This window comes from Podarcis liolepis (genome assembly GCF_965112155.1).
Source record: "Podarcis liolepis genome assembly, chromosome: 18".
Taxonomy (NCBI): Eukaryota; Metazoa; Chordata; class Lepidosauria; order Squamata; family Lacertidae; genus Podarcis; species Podarcis liolepis.
In genome coordinates this window covers 8,296,725-8,315,746 of record NC_139572.1, presented here as the reverse complement: position 1 = coordinate 8,315,746, position 19,022 = coordinate 8,296,725, and the positions used below count along the sequence as shown (strand labels likewise).

Genomic DNA, 19,022 nt, shown 5'->3' with positions numbered 1-19,022 from the left:
TGTGGAGGAGGAGGAGGAAGGGAGTGTGTTTTCCTGACTGAGAGACATTTTGGGTCCCTGATAGCTCCTTATTGCAGTTTTTATTTCGACACAAAAAACCGTGGAATCATAAGGATGTGGAATGTTCCAAGTTTTCGAAAGGTGAGAAAGGTGTGTTTGAGGAACCCCACACTCAGTGCTTTTCTTCTAGGAAAAAGGGGTGCTGGTACGGTGTACCCCCAGAAAAAAAGCACACCCCACCTTTCTGCAGGTTGGCAAAACATATATCCACCATTGAAATCAGAGGTTGCAATCCCCTCCAAAATAAAATAAAAGAGAATGCTTGCTGGGTGAAAGATTGGCTCAGTTGGTGCTCAAGGCTGGCGGATTCTTGCTTTCGGTCCCAAACCCTCTTTCTCTCTCTCTCTCTGTTCCTGTCTGCAAAAAAAACAACAACAAGAACCCTGCGAGTGGCTTCCTCTAAAACTCACCAACTAGATTAGTATGCAAACCGCACTCTTAAAACGCGAGTGTGCCAGGGGCCATGCTTGTCGTTCCTCGCCGGCCCCCGCCTGGTTCGTTCTTCCGTTTGGCCGCTTTCAAGGTGTGTGTGTGGGTGGGGGGCTCTCTCTCTCTCTCTCGGATGTTTGTTTGTTTCAAAAATCCCGCCGAAGCGCTTGGGGTCCGTCCGGGACCGCTCCCCCACGCCGCAAACACCACATGAGGTAAGAACGACAAGTTCACCACTTTTAAAGAGAAAATGGGGAAGGGGGGGTGGACACTCTCCACCTGAGCCGCCTCAGGGCAGGAGAGAGAGGGAGCTGGCGGCAGCCCCATAGGTGCAGGGTTTGCTGGGGGGGCCGCGGAACTGCTGGCCGCTTCACTAGCTGATTGTGTCCCCCCCCCACTGTAGCATCCAAAAACAGGTTGGGGGCTGAGTGGGCACAGGCGACAGCTTCCTTCGGAATTCAGTCTGCGATTTTCTTTTTTCTCTCTTTTTTTCCTAATAGAAAAAGGTCAAAGTTCACCTCTCTGGCTCGAAAAGACCTTCCAGGACTGCAAGTGGTCAGAGTCCGTGCAACGGATGGCTTTGTTTTTTGTTTTTCTGTTTCAGAGTTGGCGTTTTGTTGTGTTTTATGTTGCATAGTGATCAAAACTGCCCAGGTATTCCAGAGCCGCTTGGTAACAGAACTGATATTCATCCTGGAAGGAAATAAGGAAAGGGCAAGTCATGCCTCATGTTACGTCCGCTTCATGGTACGTTCTTTCAGGTTACGTCCTGCGGCGACCCGGAAGTACCAGAAAGGGTTACTTCCGGGTTTCGCTTCTTGCACATGCGCAGAAGCGCAAAATGACGTCATGCGCATGCGCAGACGCGGTGAATCGCAACCCACACGTGCGCAGACGTGCCGCTGCGGTTGCGCTCTTTTCATGTTGCGAATGGGACTCTGGAACGGATCCCGTTCGCAACCAGAGGTACCACTGTATCTGTTTTTATTTTATTGATATACCCGCCTCCCTTTGTCTTAAGATCTCGGGGTGGATAAAAACACATGGTGAAAGCACAAATAGATAGTTAAAACAAAAGCAACAGAGCAATAACACACCCCCTTCCCACAAAGACATTTAAAGCCTGTAGAATATGAATCTATCAGCCCAAGGCCTGGTTGAAGAAGGAACATTTTTGCCTGGCGCCTAAAGATATAATGAAAGCGCCAGACAAGCCTCCCTGGGGAGCGAAGAATGAATGAAGTCCAGGTTTTTATAATTATTATTATGAATAACCAGCCTTCCCTTCCGCCAAAAAAGTGAAAAATAAGTACAGTGAATGCTGATTATTGCTATGAATTTTTATCTCTGCCCATGCTGCAACGTGATGTTGCGCCAGAGCAACGCAGGGAAACTTATATTGATTGATTGCAATTGGAATCACAGAAGGGACCCCGAATCATTCTGCCCAATATGGGGCTCAAAACCAAAACCCTGAGATGAAGAGCTTCATGCTTGACCGACTGAACTTCCCCACCCCTTCTCTCCAAGGAGTTCAAAGGGGCAGATCCGTGGTTCTCCCCCCACCTCATTTAATCCACAACAACCCTGCGAGGTAGTAATAATAATTTATTATTTATACCCCGCCCATCTGGCTGCGTTTCCCCAGCCACTCTGGGCGGCTTCCAATCAAGTGTTAAAAACAATACAGCATTAAATATTAAAAACTTCCCTAAACAGGGCTGCCTTCAGATGTCTTTTAAAGAGAAGATAGCTGCTTATTTCCTTCACATGTGAAGGGAGGGCGTTCCACAGGGAGGGCGCCACCACCGAGAAGGCCCTCTGCCTGGTTCCCTGTAACCTCACTTCTCTCAATGAGGGAACCGCCAGAAGGCCCTCGGTGCTGGATCTCAGTGTCCAGGCAGAACGATGGGGGTGGAGACGCTCCTTCAGGACCGAGGCCGTTTAGGTAGCTTAGGCCCACTGGCCCCCGGTCACCCAGCAAGCTTCATCGGTGTTTCTCAAACTCGGTCTCCAGCTGTTTTTGGACTACAACTCCCATCATCCCTAGCTCTCAGGACCAGTGGTCAGGGATGATGGGAACTGTAGTCTAAAAACAGCTGGAGACCCGAGTTTGAGAAACACTGCTCTAACCACTAACTCAACCGCACCATCCCTTACTACTTCAGAGCAGGAAGAGCAGTCGGCTGCCGGCTCTGGCCACTCTGCCGCGCAGCCTTCCTTCCTGTTGCCACTGCACACCTGCTGAAGGGAATCCCTGCCCAAACTCTGCCGCTCCAGAGGTGGTAGGAAGGCTGCCTCTCGCCCCCGCGGCCAGGCAGAGGAGTCCTGCTCCCTGAGTCCAGCCAGCAGGGGGGGAAAATACACCCTTTCTCTTTGTTTACCTCTGTCTGCACCATGGCAGGCCTCTGCGTCCGAAGCATCTTCACCGTCTGGAAGATGTCCACCACGCCCTCGTAGCGCATTCTCTCCAGGACGATGCTGAGGGTGATGAAGACGCCGGTCCTGCCCACGCCAGCGCTGCAAAGGGGAGAAAGGGAAACATCGTAGAATTGGAAGGGACCCCGCGCTTAGGACGCGACGCTCGGAAACCTCCCTGGGAAGAAACAGGAGTCTGTGTGCCCCCCCCCAAAACCAGCTCCCTCCTGACCCCCCATCTTTTAAAGCAGGCACGTCCGACTCTGAATAGGGTGTGATCTACAATCAATATCAAAAACTGGCAGTGATCTACCAGCCTCCGAAGTCATTTAAGTTGAATGAATGAATGAGATTTCACAGATACAGTAGTTATATTTGGATATCACCATGAGAGATCCAAACAGTTGTTAGATGGAGAAGTACGATACGATATGATAATCTTTATTGTCACTGTCCCGTACAGAACAATGAAATTGAAAATCTACACCAGACATTCAAAAACCAACAAGGAAGCAGATGAAGCTGATTGACTGTATGGGACTGGCAGAAATGACTAGCAGAATCCGTGACCAGGTAGAAGAGTCGGCAGGAGAAGACTGGAAAAAATTTAAGGACTATTTAAAAAAATATTGTAAAATTAAGGAATGTTGAATGATGTTGGACTGAAATTAAGTGGTTTCAAGCTGTAATTATGATAAAATGGTTTTCTTTTTGTAAGCAAGAATTTAAAGTTATAATAATCTAAGATGTTGGAGAGAAAATAAGGTGTTTCTTTTTTCTTTTTAAGCTGTAATGCTTTGAGATAAGGATTTGCTGTATAAACAATTTGAACTGGATATACAAGAAGGGGAGGTATGAGGAGGTCGGGGAAATAAGTTATGAGAAAATAAGTTGTGAAACTTATGTGTTTTTAATGTTTTTATGTTTGCTTTTTGCTTGTAAAAAATTGGAAACTCTAATAAATATTTAAACAAAAAACAAAAAACAAAAACCAACAAGGAAGTTGGGGGGAAACGCTGTCTGATTTGTTCAGTCTCTTTTCCCTCCTTCCCTCTGTGGTTTCTGGCGAAACGGCTGCTGCGCGCCAGAAAAAAGCAAGCAAGCAAGTCTCGCTTAAGGCTGCTTATTTCCTTACAGCTCTACATGCAGATCTGCCTGTTTGGATATCTGAACCTTTTGGTGTGTGGAGCGAGGCTTGGGCATGCTACACAGACTCATGTTTGGATAAGTGAATCTTCGCATAACCAACATTTGGATAGCAGGAGCTGTGTGTATGTTTAAAACAAACAAACGCGAATGCTAACAATGCCAAAAAAAGGAAAAAGCTATTACCACTGTTGCCTGTGCAAAAATAAAAAACCAAAACCGGATTGCAAGAGACGAAACTGACAAGCTGGTGAATTTCTGCCGCACATGTCTCTCTCCGCACCCGAGACGACTGACACAGACTTCTCTCTCAGGACCAAGTCGGCGCTTGAGAGTGAATAGCTTGTCAACTTTGCCGTCCTCCTAGTCGCTTGGCTGGTCTCGCTCGCTTCCTTGAGGCGCAGCTCGAGAGGCGAGCTGGGGGGGGGGGGTGGAGAGGGAGGAAGGTGCTGGCTCACACAGACAATATATATTCCGCACGACGACTTAGCAACTGCGATGCTAAGTCTGAAAGCCAGCAAGCAGAGTGCTTGGACGGGGGAGCCTTTAATCTCTCCAGTGGCGCGATTAATCAACTAAGGCTTTAATCGCAGATTAACAACAAGCCGCTGCCCAGGGGATTTGGTGCTCTTGAAGGAGTTTGGCGGGGCGGGGAGCAAAATAATAATTCAGAGGAAGACCGGTGCTTCCGTGGGCATAAATTGGACAGGGCGGGCGGTGGGGGGGGGGGGGAGAAAAGGGGTCTCTGTTTGCCACACTTAGGGAGAGCTACTCCTTTGTTTGGCCATCGCATGTTTTGAGACACCAACCCCACCCTGGAGTCCGTAATAAAGACAGTGGCATCCGGCCGTTAAGGCAGAGTAGATGGGAAAGTTGTGGCCATCAGTCTTGGGGGCATCGGTTGAATCACTGCAATGCACTCTATGTGGGGCTGGTCTGGAGCCTGCAGCCGGTGCAGAACATGGCGGTTAGACTGCTTTTGGGGGCGAATTACCAGCAGCATACAACACCCCGATTGCGGGATCTGCACCGGCTACCAATTTGCTCCCGGCCCAAGTTTAGGTGTTCATCCTGACAGCTCAGGATGGCAACCTTTTTATCTAGACAAACCTTCGGAAAGCTTGCATGAGTTTTTTACTCTAGCCTACTGTGGCTTTTGGGACACGGGTGGCGCTGTGGGTTAAACCACAGAGCATAGGACTTGCTGATCAGAAGGCTGGCGGTTCGAATCTCCGTGACGGGGTGAGCTCCCGTTGCTCGGTCCCAGCTCCTGCCCACCTAGCAGTTTGAAAGCACGTCAAGTGCAAGTAGATAAATAGGTACCACTCCAGCGGGAAGGTAAACGGCGTTTCCGTGCGCTGCTCTGGTTCGCCAGAAGCGGCTTAGTCATGCTGGCCACATGACCCGGAAGCTGTACGCCGGCTCCCTCGGCCAATAAAGCGAGATGAGCGCCGCAACCCCAGAGTCGGCCACGACTGGACCTAATGGTCAAGGGTCCCTTTACCTTACTGTGGCTTTTACTTTCTAAATCATGGCTGCAATTTTTTAAGTGACCGTTTTATTGTTTTATCTTTTTTGTTTTTGTAGACTGGTTTGAGGGTCATTGTCCTCTAAAATATGTTAAGGATTTCACCTGGTTGTAAATGTTTTTAATTATCTTGTGTGTGAATTACCATGACACGGTGCTTAGAAGGCAATTAACAAATTGATATTATTATTATTATTATTATTATTATTATTATTATTATTATTATTATTAAAAGGTAAAGGACCCCTGGACGGTTCAAGCCAGTCAAAGGCAACTATGGGGTTGTGTCGCTCATCTCGCTTTCAGGCTGAGGGAGCCGGCCTTCGTCCACAGACAGCTTTCCGGGTCATGCAGCCAGCAGCACTGAACCGCTTCTGGCGCAACAGGAGACTGTGACGGAAACCAGAGCGCATGGAAATGCCGTTTACCTTCCTGCCGGAGCGGTACCTATTTATCTACTTGCACTGGTGTGATTTCGAACTACTAGGTTGGCAGGAGCAGGGACTGAGAAACAGGAGCTCATTCCTCGTGGGGATTTGAACCGCCAACCTTCCGATCGGCAAGCCCAAGAGACTAGGCCAAAATTGTGGAAACCTTTTTGGAAAAAGTGTATTTCTGAGGTTTGATGGCTCATAACACCACCTTTTTTTTGGAGCAACACCATAAAAGTATATATCAATGGAAAGATAATTTTTTTTAAAAAAAAATCTTAATAAATGATACAGAAAATTGAAATAAAATAAACAAATACAAAATTAAACTAAAGAAAATACATATACTCCCTACACCGCAAACGCAAACCCTACTACCCCTGTGACTTCCCTCCACCACGACTCGACTTCCTTTAGCTCAAATTCAAATACTATCATTGCATTCTTTGGATAATACATCTCCTATAAAGCTAAAGGTACCCCTGCCCGTACGGGCCTGTCTTGCCAGACTCTAGGGTTGCGCGCCCATCTCGCTTAAGAGGCCGGGGGCCAGCGCTGTCCGGAGACACTTCCGGGTCACGTGGCCAGCGTGACGAAGCTGCTCTGGTGAGCCAGCACCAGCGCAGCGCACGGAAACATCGTTTACCTTCCCGCTATAAAGCGGTACCTATTTATCTACTTGCACTTAAGGGTGCTTTCGAACTGCTAGGTGGGCAGGAGCTGGGACCGAACGACGGGAGCTCACCCCACCGCGGGGATTCGAACCGCCGACCATACGATCAGCAAGTCCTAGGCACTGAGGTTTTACCCACAGCGCCACCCGCGTTACATCTCCTATAGCCACTTCTAATTATTGTTCTCGCTTGTACTTTCCATACTTAATCCATGCATATCAACATATTCTTTTTAGAGCAGTGTTTTTCCATATACTCCTCAAAACATCTGAGGTTTGATGGCTCATAACTGCACTTTCTTCGGGGGGGGGGGATGTGACACCATAAAAGTATTTATCAATGGAAAAGATGATTTAATGAAGAATGTAACACAACAAAGTTTGTTCAATTATCTGTGTTCTATCAAAGGTTATAGCCAAATGACCAGAAAAAAGGAAGCACAACTTGCTTAGGTTGATGCGCAGTTTTTGTTCATTTGAATGCAGCCAGTGCGCATGGGTGTTTAGAGAGCCAATCAGGTGTTATGTGCCATCAAACGTCGAAAACGCACTTTCCCCAAAAGGTTCCACAATTCTGGCCACTAGTGTATGTGCTGTGGGAAGGAAGACTTTATCTGTTCTGAATCATAGAATCATAGAGTTGGAAGAGACCACAAGGGCCATCGAGTCCAACCCCCTGCCAAGCAGGAAACACCATCAGAGCACTCCTGACATATGGTTGTCAAGCCTCTGCTTAAAGACCTCCAAAGTAGGAGACTCCACCACACTCCTTGGCAGCAAATTCCACTGTCAAACAGCTCTTACTGTCAGGAAGTTCTTCCTAAGGTTTAGGTGGAATCTTCTTTCTTGTAGTTTGGATCCATTGCTCCGTGTCCGCTTCTCTGGAGCAGCAGAAAACAACCTTTCTCCCTCCTCTATGTGACATCCTTTTATATATTTGAACATGGCTATCATATCACCCCTTAACCTCCTCTTCGTTCAACATTCAATTGAGAGGGGATTTTTACATATGACTATCAGACATTGAAAACTGCACCAAGTCCCATCAGTTTTGCTGAATGCATTAAACCAAATAGTTCAAACTGGATTTTGAATGAACGTGCAATTAATTGTTACGGTTTGGGAGTTCACTGTGCTATTACTTTCCCTTGCAGCTTCCTTGCAAACTGCTATTCCAAATAATGCTTTTCATAGGGGTAGCGAGGGGAACATTGGGGATGAGTCGGCGGGACCTAGTGGGCGGTGGCCCCCCAAAAAAGTTCAGAAACCACTTGGCACCATTAGAAGCTGGCCTTGAATAACCGCCACCACCCTCAAATTAAGAGAAAGAGAGGGGGGAAAAGGATACAGAATAAAAAGTCTGCATTTTGGGGCTAAGTCCTGTGCTAATGCCAAGGATTTAGGGAGGCGGGAAACTCCAGCTTCCCATCCAATCAGGAGACAGCCCCTCCACAGAGGCTTAAGCTTAGCATCAAAGGATGGCTGAGCGGCCCTCTTTCCATTCCAAGGTGCAAATTAAGCAGGGGGAGAATTTGCAAATCAGCTGGATTATTTCCTTCCGCAGAGTTGGTGTCACTGCTGCCAGGATTGCTCCTCAACCTCTGCCTGCGAAGGGGCTTACCTGCAGTGGACGGAGATGGGTCCGTCTTGGCCAAACTGTTCCTTGGTTTTATGCACCTGCCCGATGAAATCAATGAAGCCTTCGCCGGACTTTGGCACGCCTTGCTCTGGCCAGTCCGTGAACTGGAACTGGCGCACGGTCCGTGACTGGCCATCCTGGGGGTGGAGAACGGGGAGAGGGAGAAAAAAACACAACACCTCTCTGTTAGGCTGGGGGGAAATGCAAGGGAATGAAATTGAGTTTGAATCCTGTAAGCGGGAAAGCGAGATTTTTGAGAGCTGAGCGATGGCTGTAGACTTGAGCAAATTTGATTTGGGTTCTTTCAAGCCCCCAGCTGGCTGGCGTTTCCTCCGCAGCCAAGCTGGCCCTGCCTGTGAAGAATGAATAAAAGATTTTAATTTAACTGTATTGCTTTTTCCTCCCACTCTCCCTCCTTCTCAGGGGCAAGGGGCAGCCTGCAAGGCTCCTTCGCTTCCACTTGGCTCAGATTTTTGGTTCTCCCTTAAAAAGTCCGCATGAAGAAGAAGAAGAAGAGTTTGGATTTGATATCCCGCCTTTCACTCCCTTTAAGGAGTCTCAAAGCGGCTAACATTCTCCTTTCCCTTCCTGCCCCACAACAAACACTCTGTGAGGTGCGTGGGGCTGAGAGACTTCAGAGAAGTGTGACTGGCCCAAGGTCACCCAGCAGTTGCATGTGGAGGAGCGGGGAAGCGAACCCGGTTCACCAGATTACAAGTCCACTGCTCTTAACCACTACACCACGCTGGCTCTCCACCAGCCTTCTAACATAAACACATGCACATTTTTTGAGACGCCATTTCCCCTAATGCAATAAAGTTTTGACTGTTATATGCATTTTCATGCACGCTTGACATCAGGGCGTTGTTTTTTTGTTTTGTTTTGCATTTTTGCACATGAAGAACTGCGTGGCAACTTTTGGAAGAGTGCAAATTTCAAATCATTTGTTAGGCCCGCACATCGTTTTGAAAAGTGTGACCTGGGCAAATTCGCATTTAAATGCGAAGCGAATTGAGTTCCCTCCGTCTCTTTATGTACGCCAGCCACCCCAAGCTCCTTTTTGTAGCAAGGGCAGGTCGCCCTGTACGTTTCTGTGTGCGCTTAAATGGCCACACACACGAACAACAGGAAACCGTTTCCAATCAGACACTTTCTGTACAACTGGCGACGGTGTGTGCACGCATCCCAAAACGTAATAATCTTTTGAAATGAGTTCAAAGAAATTACACAGTGGGAAACAGGCGGCTGCTAGGAGGAATCGCAGCAGCGGCTCCATCGCCAGAGCTCACGCAGTACGAATTGCGGGGGGCCTTGCATCGCTGCAGCTTCGTGGCGGAGAAAAATTGCGATAAGCCGACAGGAGGGAAAACAACATCATCAGAACAGCCAGCGAGGGAGAGAGGTTAGAATGAGAGCAGCATTGTTTCAAGAGAAAACAGTGCGCCATTTCTCTCTGGCTCCAGCGTGACAAAGTTGAGGGAGGACCAAATCTCAGGAGTTAAGAACATGTGCTGGGCATGCGGAAGGTCTCGGTTTAATCCTCAGCATCTCTAGGCAGGGCTGGGAGAAACACCTGAGTCCCAAACGTTTGGCAAACTCCTGCCCAGAAACTTATGTGGATCCAGGATTGGGACTTAGCTGCAAATAAAACACTTTAAGTGTGTTTTAAGTGCAATATACAACGTGTGACACTAGATGGCGATGATGAGCCTTGCGGAAAATTCAATGTGCAGTGGTACCATGGAAGTCGAATGGAATCCATTCAGGAAGTCCATTTGGCTCCCAAAACGTTCGGAAACGAAAGCGCAGCTTCTGATTGGCCGCAGGAAGCTCCTGCAGCCAATCAGAAGCCGCAGAAGCCCCATTGGACATTTGGCCTCCAAAAATAGTTTGCAAACCGGAACACTCACTTCCGGGTTTGCGGCGTACGGGAGCCAAAACATTTGAATAAACCAAGGTACAAATGTATTTTTAAAAAGGCTTTTAAAATAGCGTTTTCAGAACGTTTTTAAAATATGTGTGTAGATCCAACCTTGGCCTCCACAGTCACTTACGGACTCACTGCTAAGACCTAAGCTGAACATCAAAAAAATGAAGATCATGGCCACTGGTCCCATCACCTCCTGGCAAATAGAAGGGGAAGAAATGGAGGCAGTGAGAGATTTCACTTTCTTGGGCTCCATGATCACTGCAGATGGTGACAGCAGTCACAAAATTAAAAGACGCCTGCTTCTTGGGAGAAAAGCAATGACAAACCTAGACAGCATCTTAAAAAGCAGAGACATCACCTTGACAACAAAGGTCCGTATAGTTAAAGCTATGTTTTTCCCAGTAGTGATGTATGGAAGTGAGAGCTGGACCATAAAGAAGGCTGATCACCGAAGAATGGATGCTTTTGAATTCTGGTGCTGGAGGAGACTCTTGAGAGTCCCATGGACTGCAAGAAGATCAAACCGATCCATTCTGAAGGAAATCAGCCCTGAGTGCTCACTGGAAGGACAGATCCTGAAGCTGAGGCTCCAAGACTTTGGCCACCTCATGAGAAGAGAAGACTCCCTGGAAAAGACCCTGATGTTGGGAAAGATGGAGGGCGCAAGGAGAAGGGGAAGACAGAGGACGAGATGGTGGGACAGTGTTCTCGAAGCTACCAGCATGAGTTTGACCAAACTGCAGGAGGCAGTGGAAGACAAGAGTGTCTGGCATGCTCTGGTCCAGGGGGTCACAAAGAGGCGGACACGACTAAACAACAACAAAGTTAGGCTAAGTCTGCTGCAACTGGATTTCTTATGGACAGGGCCAATCCTGAATGTATTGGATTTGTGCCCATTATGCTCATTTGCCTTTAGTAAATTACATGAAATGCAATTGTCTCTGGTCTATTTTGGGGGGGAATCCTGCAACGTGTTTAAGTTTTTACTCTGCTAACTGTATGCTGGAATCTGCTCTGGGTCAACAGTGAGTAGAATTTGGCGACAAAATGGCCCCAAACTGACCAATGGCCTTCCTTGGCGTGCTGAGCACCAACGGCGCAGAGTGTGGACTCACCCTGGCATCGGTGACCTTGAACTCCCGGAGGATGTATTGAGGCATGTTGTATTCCGCCATGGGGTCGACCACAAAGTACTGGTACCGGGCGGACCTCTCGGCTGGCCAGTATTGGTGGCACTTTTCCTGTTGGCCCAAAGAAAAGGAATCACACCTTATTCGTAGCTAATCTTTCGCCGTATACTAGACAGACCCCTTCACCCTGGCCTTTTGTGGACACTCGAGAGCAGCCGTTTAGCGGCAAACTCAGGTGGGCACGTCCTTTCACTAGAGTCATCCAGCCCTGCCCCCTCGAAACCACACCCCTCTTAAGATCACACAGCCTTCTAAGCTTCTACATAATCTTACAATCATCGTATTTTTCGCTCTATAAGACGCACCAGACCACAAGACGCACCTAGTTTTTGGAGGAGGAAAACAAGAAAAAAAATATATTCTGAATGTCAGAAGCCAGAACAGCAAGAGGGATCTCTGCGCAGTGAAAGCAGCGATCCCTCTTGCTGTTCTGGCTTCTGGGGTAGCTGCGCAGCCTGCATTCACTCCATAAGACGCACACACATTTCCCCTTACTTTTTAGGAGGGAAAAAGGGAGTCTTATACAGCAAAAAATACGGTACTAAATAACGATCAGGGGATATCTGCCTTTCAGCTTTATCTATTTCCTCTGCACGGTTGGTTTGGAATCCTCCAATAATCCTAATTTTAAAGAGTTCTTTCCTTGGAGTTCCAGCGTACGTAACAAAACTTGGCACGCCGTTCTCTTGAAATGGAAGGAACCTTGTATTTTCAGCGTTCCTAAATGGCTTAGCTCCGGACTTCAGAGGACAACTCCTTGCTGTTCTCAAGAATGACTCAAGGAGCCCATCCTTGGCGGCCGATTCCCCTCCTATCCCTCAGTACAAAGGGCGAGGAGGCCCCCGGACTCCCCTTTCTTGCTGATCCGGCAGCTGTAGGATGCTGGAGACGGGGACCCCCTGCTACAAAAAGGGGTCTTGCCCCTTTTAGGACCCACACCCTAGCTGTGGTCACAATTTGCTTCGACTGCTCTATTTTATATGTTGCTGCAAGGCATCCCTTGGACCTCCCGGGCAAAGGCTGCAGTAGTGATCACAACAATTTAATACCACGGCTACGAAGGAAGGCCCACCTGGCTTCTGCAATCTATCCTGCTTGACCTAAAAATACAAACCCCGATTTGCATTCCCCACGGAAGCTAAACATAGTGCAATTAGGAAAAACAGGCCTGGTCTGCTTAGGGAGATGCCAAGCTGCAGATTTTATCGGAGGGCAGAGAGTTGTTCCTGTGTTGCTTTGGGAAAACAAGGTCACTGAACCTGCTCTTAAGACCCAGAAATGTTTTGGAAGTAATTCCCTGCCGGCTCCTTCCCTCCACCTCTTCCGGGACTTCTATCTGATGGCAAACATCTCCTATTAGGTCAATGCCCCCTTCCCCTGTTTCCGCTTGCCCCCTTTCCCACGATTCTTTACGGAAAGAACTGTGCGGTGGCAGGCGAGAATTCTACCACTGAACCACCAGTGCAATAGCTTATCTTAAAGTTTTCAGTGCCTATACGCTTATTGCATTTATAAATTGTAAATTTATTGTTGGAAAGGTAAAGGGACCCCTGACCATTAGGTCCAGTCGTGGCCGACTCTGGGGTTGCGGCGCTCATCTCGCTTTATTGACCGAGGGAGCCGGTGTACAGCTTCCGGGTCATGTGGCCAGCAGGACTAAGCCGCTTCTGGCGAACCAGAGCACCGCATGGAAACGCCGTTTACCTTCCCGCCGGAGCGGTACCTATTTATCTACTTGCACTTTGACATGCTTTTGAACTGCTAGGTTGGCAGGAGCAGGGACCGAGCAACGGGAGCTCACCCTGTCACGGGGATTCGAACTGCCAACCTTCTGATCGGCAGGCCCTAGGCTCTGTGGTTTAACCCACAGCGCCACCCACGTCCCAATTTATTGCTGTACATTGTTTTAAATGTTTGTTTTCCTTCTGGGATTGTACCCCCAAGTGTGTTTTATAAGCTGGTCTCCCACCGTAATAAATTATCTATCTATCTATCTATCTATCTATCTAACTGCACCGTGCTTTAAATGTCCAGTGCAGATAGGAGCTTCAAGCTACGGACTCCAGGGCACGACTGGGGGAGATTCTCTCATCTCCTTGCCGCCGCCACCAACCCGCCTCCTTCGGCTTACCCGCCCCATCTCTCGTAGTTTGGTCAGCATCACGACAATGGTGGAATTGTTCTCCCACAGCATCCGCCAGAAGTCCTCTGTGGTCTCCGCCAGCGGACCTTGCGTGGCGATGTACGCTCTCTGTTGCCTGCCAGGGAGAGAGAAGGCCAATCGTCATTAAAAGCGCATGTGGGCTTCTGCATACAGGACTTTTTATCGTATGTGGTGGTCTGGAAGTAAGGTTAAAGCTTGCTGGGAAATGATATACAATGAATTGAAAAGGATGTTCAAAATAACTTTTATTTAAAAAAAAACACAACAACCCCAGAATATAAATAAATAATAACATAAATAATTTTTTATTTATACCCCGTCCTTCCCGGTTCAGAAAAGAGGGCTTAGGGCGGCTAGCAACAAATTTAAAACACTTAATTGTGATACAACAAAAAACAGCATAGAATACAGTATAAAAGCGTGAATGACAATAAATTCAAAGTTCTAAAATCAATTTAGGGGGAAATCCATCCAATAAACATTAGATGATCACCAGGGCTAGCTGGCTAAGTTAGTCCTATTTGGGCCAGCAAGGAGACCAGGGGAGAATTAGCTGTGGGATCCCAGAGTGGGTAATATTCATAAAAAGAGGAAGAGGAGGGCAGGGGAATAAAAGATCAGGCTAAATTCAAATTGAAAGCCAGGTGGAATAGCTCTGTCTTACGGGCCCTGAGAAAGGAAGTTAAATCCTGCAGGGCCCTGGTCTCATGGGACAGAGCATTCCACCAGGTCGGAGCCACCACTGAGAAGGCCCTGGTGGAGGATAATCTGACTTCCTTAGGGCCCGGGACCTCTAAACTATGGTTATTCATGGACCTTAAGGTCCTCTGCAGGGCAGACCAGCTTTTCTTTTGGGAATTATAGGGACAGAACTACCTAAATTGCATAGAAATTTATTCCTGTATGCTACTACAGCAGCAAGAATGCTACTTGCCCCAAAATGGGAAGAAGCAGAAGACCCAGCAAAGGAGGAACGGATAGAAAAACTTATGGAATATGCAGAAATGGCGGAACTTACCAGAAGAATAAGAAATCAAGGTAGCAAACATTTTTATAAAAGAATGGAAACGGTTTATTGAATATTGACAGATAAGTTGTAAACAGATTAAAAACATTAGCAGGGTTATTGTAATAACCTGCAGTTTCACAAGAGTATATTTTTACAGTAGATAATTAAATGAGAAAGTTGAATGAATTTGGATATGCAGAAGATATTAAAAATAATAAATTTAAGGAACTGCAGAAAGAGGGGGGGGGAAGGAAGTCAAATTTTGAAATGTTAAATTGATTGTAAAACTAATGAAATGTATAAACTTGAAAAATATAAATTAAAACTTCTTTTTTTAAAAAAAGAAAAGACCTACATGGCTTAGGTCCCAGCTATCTGAGGGACCGCATTCCCTCATACGACCCTGCCTGGGTTTTGAGATCTTCAGGAGAGGCCCATCTCTCGCCAATCTCACAGGCCTGCTTGGTGGGGATGTGGGAGAGGGCCTTCTCGGTGGTGGCTCCTCCCAGGCAACTTTGGAACTCCCTCCCTCAAGAATCCTGTCTGGCTTCCCTCCTTGCTGTCCTTCCTCCAGCAGGTGAATACTTCCTTGTTCCAAGAGACTTTGGGGGAACTGACTGCTTTTAAGGAAAGGGCTGGTTCTGTGTCGTTTTCTATTGTGACTGTCTGTACGTCTATAATATACATGTCACATGCCATAAAGGGACCCCTGACCATTAGGTCCAGTCATGGCCGACTCTGGGGTTGCGGCGCTCATCTCGCTTTATTGGCCGAGGGAGCCGGCGTACAGCTTCCGGGTCATGTGGCCAGCATGACTAAGCCACTTCTGGCGAACCAGAGCAGCGCACGGAAATGCCGTTTACCTTCCTGCCAGAGCGGTACCTATTTATCTACTTGAACTTGACGTGCTTTTGAACTGCTAGGTTGGCAGGAGCAAGGACCGAGCAACGGGAGCTCACCCCATCGCGGGGATTCGAACTGCCGACCTTCTGATCGGCAAGTCCTAGGCTCTGTGGTTTAACCCACAGCGCCACCTGTGTCCCTTTGTCACATGCCATAGATATGTGATAATCACACAACAACGCGTCGCTAGGGATAGAGCGAGCCTCCTGCACTGTATTCTGCCCCCTTAGCTATTTCTGAAGGAAGAAGGGGGGAGGCCCATTAACCCTGTGTTGGAAAACGAGGAGGGTGGGCCAAGTCGCCCCTCCGGCTGGATCCAGCGAGGCTCTTCGCAGGCTCTGCAGCCCAGGAGATGCCTGAGTCTTACCTGTACCCATCGATGAAGCTGGAGTTGATGTAGTCGGACCCCTCGACCCCTCGGATAGGCTGCAGGCAGACCCGCGTGGTCTCATATGGCATGATGTTGACAAGGCGGTTCTTGAACTTGTTGCATGGGAGGTTGGCGCTGATGAATCGGGAAGTGTGGGCTTTGGAGTTGGCGAGTCTCTGGCGTGGCAAGAGAGAGAGAGAAAGAAAAACGTTAACCACCCAGGAATGACATTGTGCCAGCAAATAACGCATTTTTTGCTCTATAAGAGTCACTTTTTCCCTCCTAAAAAGTAAGGGGAAATGTGTGTGCGTCTTATGGAGCGAATGCAGGCTGCGCAGCTATCCCAGAAGCCAGAAGCTTTCACTGCGCAGTGATCCCTCTTGCTGTTCTGGCTTCTGAGATTCAACCCCAAACTCTTAACAATACTTGTTTTTCCCCTGTTAAATTGCTCCCACGCTTTCTATGCCCCTGTCAACACCTTAAGCATCGTAGGGCTGGAAAAGAATTGCAGGGCTTCAGGAATCTCGGCTCAGGCATTCCTGACCTGCGGCCACCCGACCTCTGCTTAAAAACCTCCAAGCAAGCAGAGCCCGCCATTTTCCTGGGGGAGTCTGTTCCACTGCCCGGCAGCTCCTTAAAACCAGGAACAGCTTCCTAATGTTTACTTGAAACCCCTAGGTATGGACCACATGTGGTGGTCATGTAACAAAATAAAAGAGTTTTGGGAATGGATCTATAATGAGTTTAAAAAGATGTTTTCCAAAAAAGCCGGAAGAATTTCTGCTAGGTTTGGTGGGAGAAGATATTAAGAAGACAGGCCAAAGATTATATCTGTATGCAACAACGGCAGCTAGAGTTTTGATGGCCCAAAAGTGGAAGTTACGGGAGATTCCGGCTGTAAGGGAATGGCAGATAGAGCTGGTCGAATACGCTGAAATGGCAAAATTGACACACAGAATTTGCAATCAGGAGGGGGCGAAGTACCAAAAGGAATGGAGTAAATTAATGGTTTATATAAGTGAGAACTGTAGAAATATGAAAACGCTGGCAGGATTGAATTAAATCTTATGTCATGGTGTAATTTTTAACAAATGAAACTGTGAATTACAGATTGGAATAAGAAAACTTGCGGAAAGGAAGGACGGAAGTCAACGGCTCTATGGAGCATAAAGTAGGATATATGTAATATGTAATAAGATTTGATGTTTTTGTTGGTTGGTGTTCTCAAATCTCAATAAAAAGCATTTGGGGGGGGGGGAGAAACCCCTAGGTATAGAGGCTGGCCCCTGGAAGCAGCTCACCTTAAACCCCCAGCTGCAGCTCACCTTGAATTCGAGCTCCATGCCAGTGACGTGCTCCCCAACTTCTATCTGAGCCAACTTCTGAATGTATGTGTACAGATTGCGAGCGGGGACTTCTGTGTTGCCACAGGCGACGGCTTCCAGCAAGGAGTCGTGTATGAAGCTGTACTGGTCTTCTGTCTGAACCATGTAATTCCTCTGTGACCTCATGAGAGTGACGTGGCCGTAAATGTCCACCGTCTTCTCGTGTTTTATCCTCTCCAGCATGGCGTCGATCACGATGAAGCAGCCCGTGCGGCCGACCCCAGCGCTGAAAGAAGGCGGACACAGAAGGTTGGGCAACACGTAAGGAATTATGAGTAGAGGAAGAGCATCATAATTGGGGAAAAAACTTGAGGATATAAGACATGGGTAGGCACACTAAGGGACGCAGGTGGCGCTGTGGGTTAAACTAGAACTAGATCTTTCAAATCATGTAACCCTGTCCCATAGCAGTTCCTGCAAAGCAAGCTTGAGTTGATTTAATTGAGAAGGCCCCGGTCCCTAAAAGAGTGCCTTCTCCAATTATCAGCTGTCTTGTGCCTTTTCGGTGGTTCCCCCACTGGGGGGTTGCCCAATTAGCCCCTGACCTGCGACAGGGCCTTTTTAGTGGTGGCTCCCTAGTTGTGGCATGCCCTCCATCACTGTTAACACTCAGGAGGGATTTAAAAACATTCCCGTTTGCTCAGGCATTTGTTTGGTAGAGGGATACCGATCTCGGCAACCCTAAGATCACTGGATGGAAGAACACTTTTAACTGAAAAATGCTTTTATATGTTTTAAAACTATTAAAAAGTTTTAACCTGCCTGACGATGGTTTATACCTTGTCCCCCCCCAAAAAAAAAACACCTGACCAGGTGGAATGCTTTAATCCTGTCTTTTAAAAACAGTGTTTCAGAGTTTTCTTTGTCTTCTATTTTAAGCCATTTTTGTTTGTTCTTATATAATTACTCTTATTATTATTATTATTTATTAGATCCATACACTGCCCTTCATCCGAAGATCTCAGGCAATTTATTGTGTATTGCTTTGAGAGATCTTGGGGGGGGGGAAGCACCCAATGAATTCAACAAAGAACAATAATTAAAACTGCGTAACTACGTTTGCTTGCCTGGGCAATCGGGGGAGGAAAGCTGGGATATAAATTCAATTAAACACACATACACACCTGCAGTGCACAACAATGGGCCCTGCATCAGGTGGGTTGCAGGTCTTCACTCTCCTGAGGAAGGCCAGGAAGGGGGTCGGGTACTCGGGGACACCATGATCTGGCCAAGCCGTGAACTGGAACTGCCGAACCTCCCGTTTCTCGCTGGAGCCGTTCTGCGGTCGGTTGGGGGTGGAGGGAGAGGAGAGACGACAGCATGAGTTGAAGCTGAGCCAACACGCAGAGCAACGGGACAACCCACAGCGCAAAGGGAACCTCTGCAAGGCATAGGCGTCTTGACGCAAGCAAGCCAAGCCACGTTTTGGAACGGAGAAGGAAATCCAGCCCTTGCTTTCCATGTTGCCTGGGGGTTCTGGTTTCTGCACCTCTTACCTTGTGAAGCGAGAAGGTTCGGACGCAGAACGTGGCCAGCTCGATGGTATCCAGCAAGGTGACCTGAATCATTCCGTACGTCTCAGTGCCCCGGCCCGGCCAGTACTGGTCACACTTTATCTGGAAGGAAATAATACATTATTATCATTATCATCACTACAAAGAAGGCTGATCGCTGAAGAATGGATGCTTTTGAATTCTGGTGCTGGAGGAGACTCTGGAGAGTCCCATGGACTGCAAGAAGATCAAAC

General features: G+C 47.7%; 1 protein-coding gene across 12 annotated transcripts in view; it reads right to left on the bottom strand.

The window, feature by feature from the left end:
* Positions 1-389: 389 nt before the first annotated feature.
* PTPRS (protein tyrosine phosphatase receptor type S) overlaps positions 390-19,022 on the bottom strand; it is a 177,220-nt gene continuing 158,587 nt past the window's right edge. For all 12 annotated transcript variants that reach the window (XM_083483581.1, XM_083483588.1, XM_083483586.1 and 9 more), the window contains 9 exons: positions 18,772-18,891; positions 18,400-18,554; positions 17,216-17,501; positions 15,888-16,066; positions 13,576-13,702; positions 11,370-11,495; positions 8,307-8,461; positions 2,874-3,009; positions 390-1,182 (listed from right to left, as the gene is read on the bottom strand). In XM_083483581.1, the coding sequence (XP_083339707.1) occupies positions 1,114-1,182; positions 2,874-3,009; positions 8,307-8,461; positions 11,370-11,495; positions 13,576-13,702; positions 15,888-16,066; positions 17,216-17,501; positions 18,400-18,554; positions 18,772-18,891 (1,353 nt within the window). In that variant the 3' untranslated portion in view covers positions 390-1,113. The remainder of the gene's footprint in view (positions 1,183-2,873; positions 3,010-8,306; positions 8,462-11,369; positions 11,496-13,575; positions 13,703-15,887; positions 16,067-17,215; positions 17,502-18,399; positions 18,555-18,771; positions 18,892-19,022) is intronic.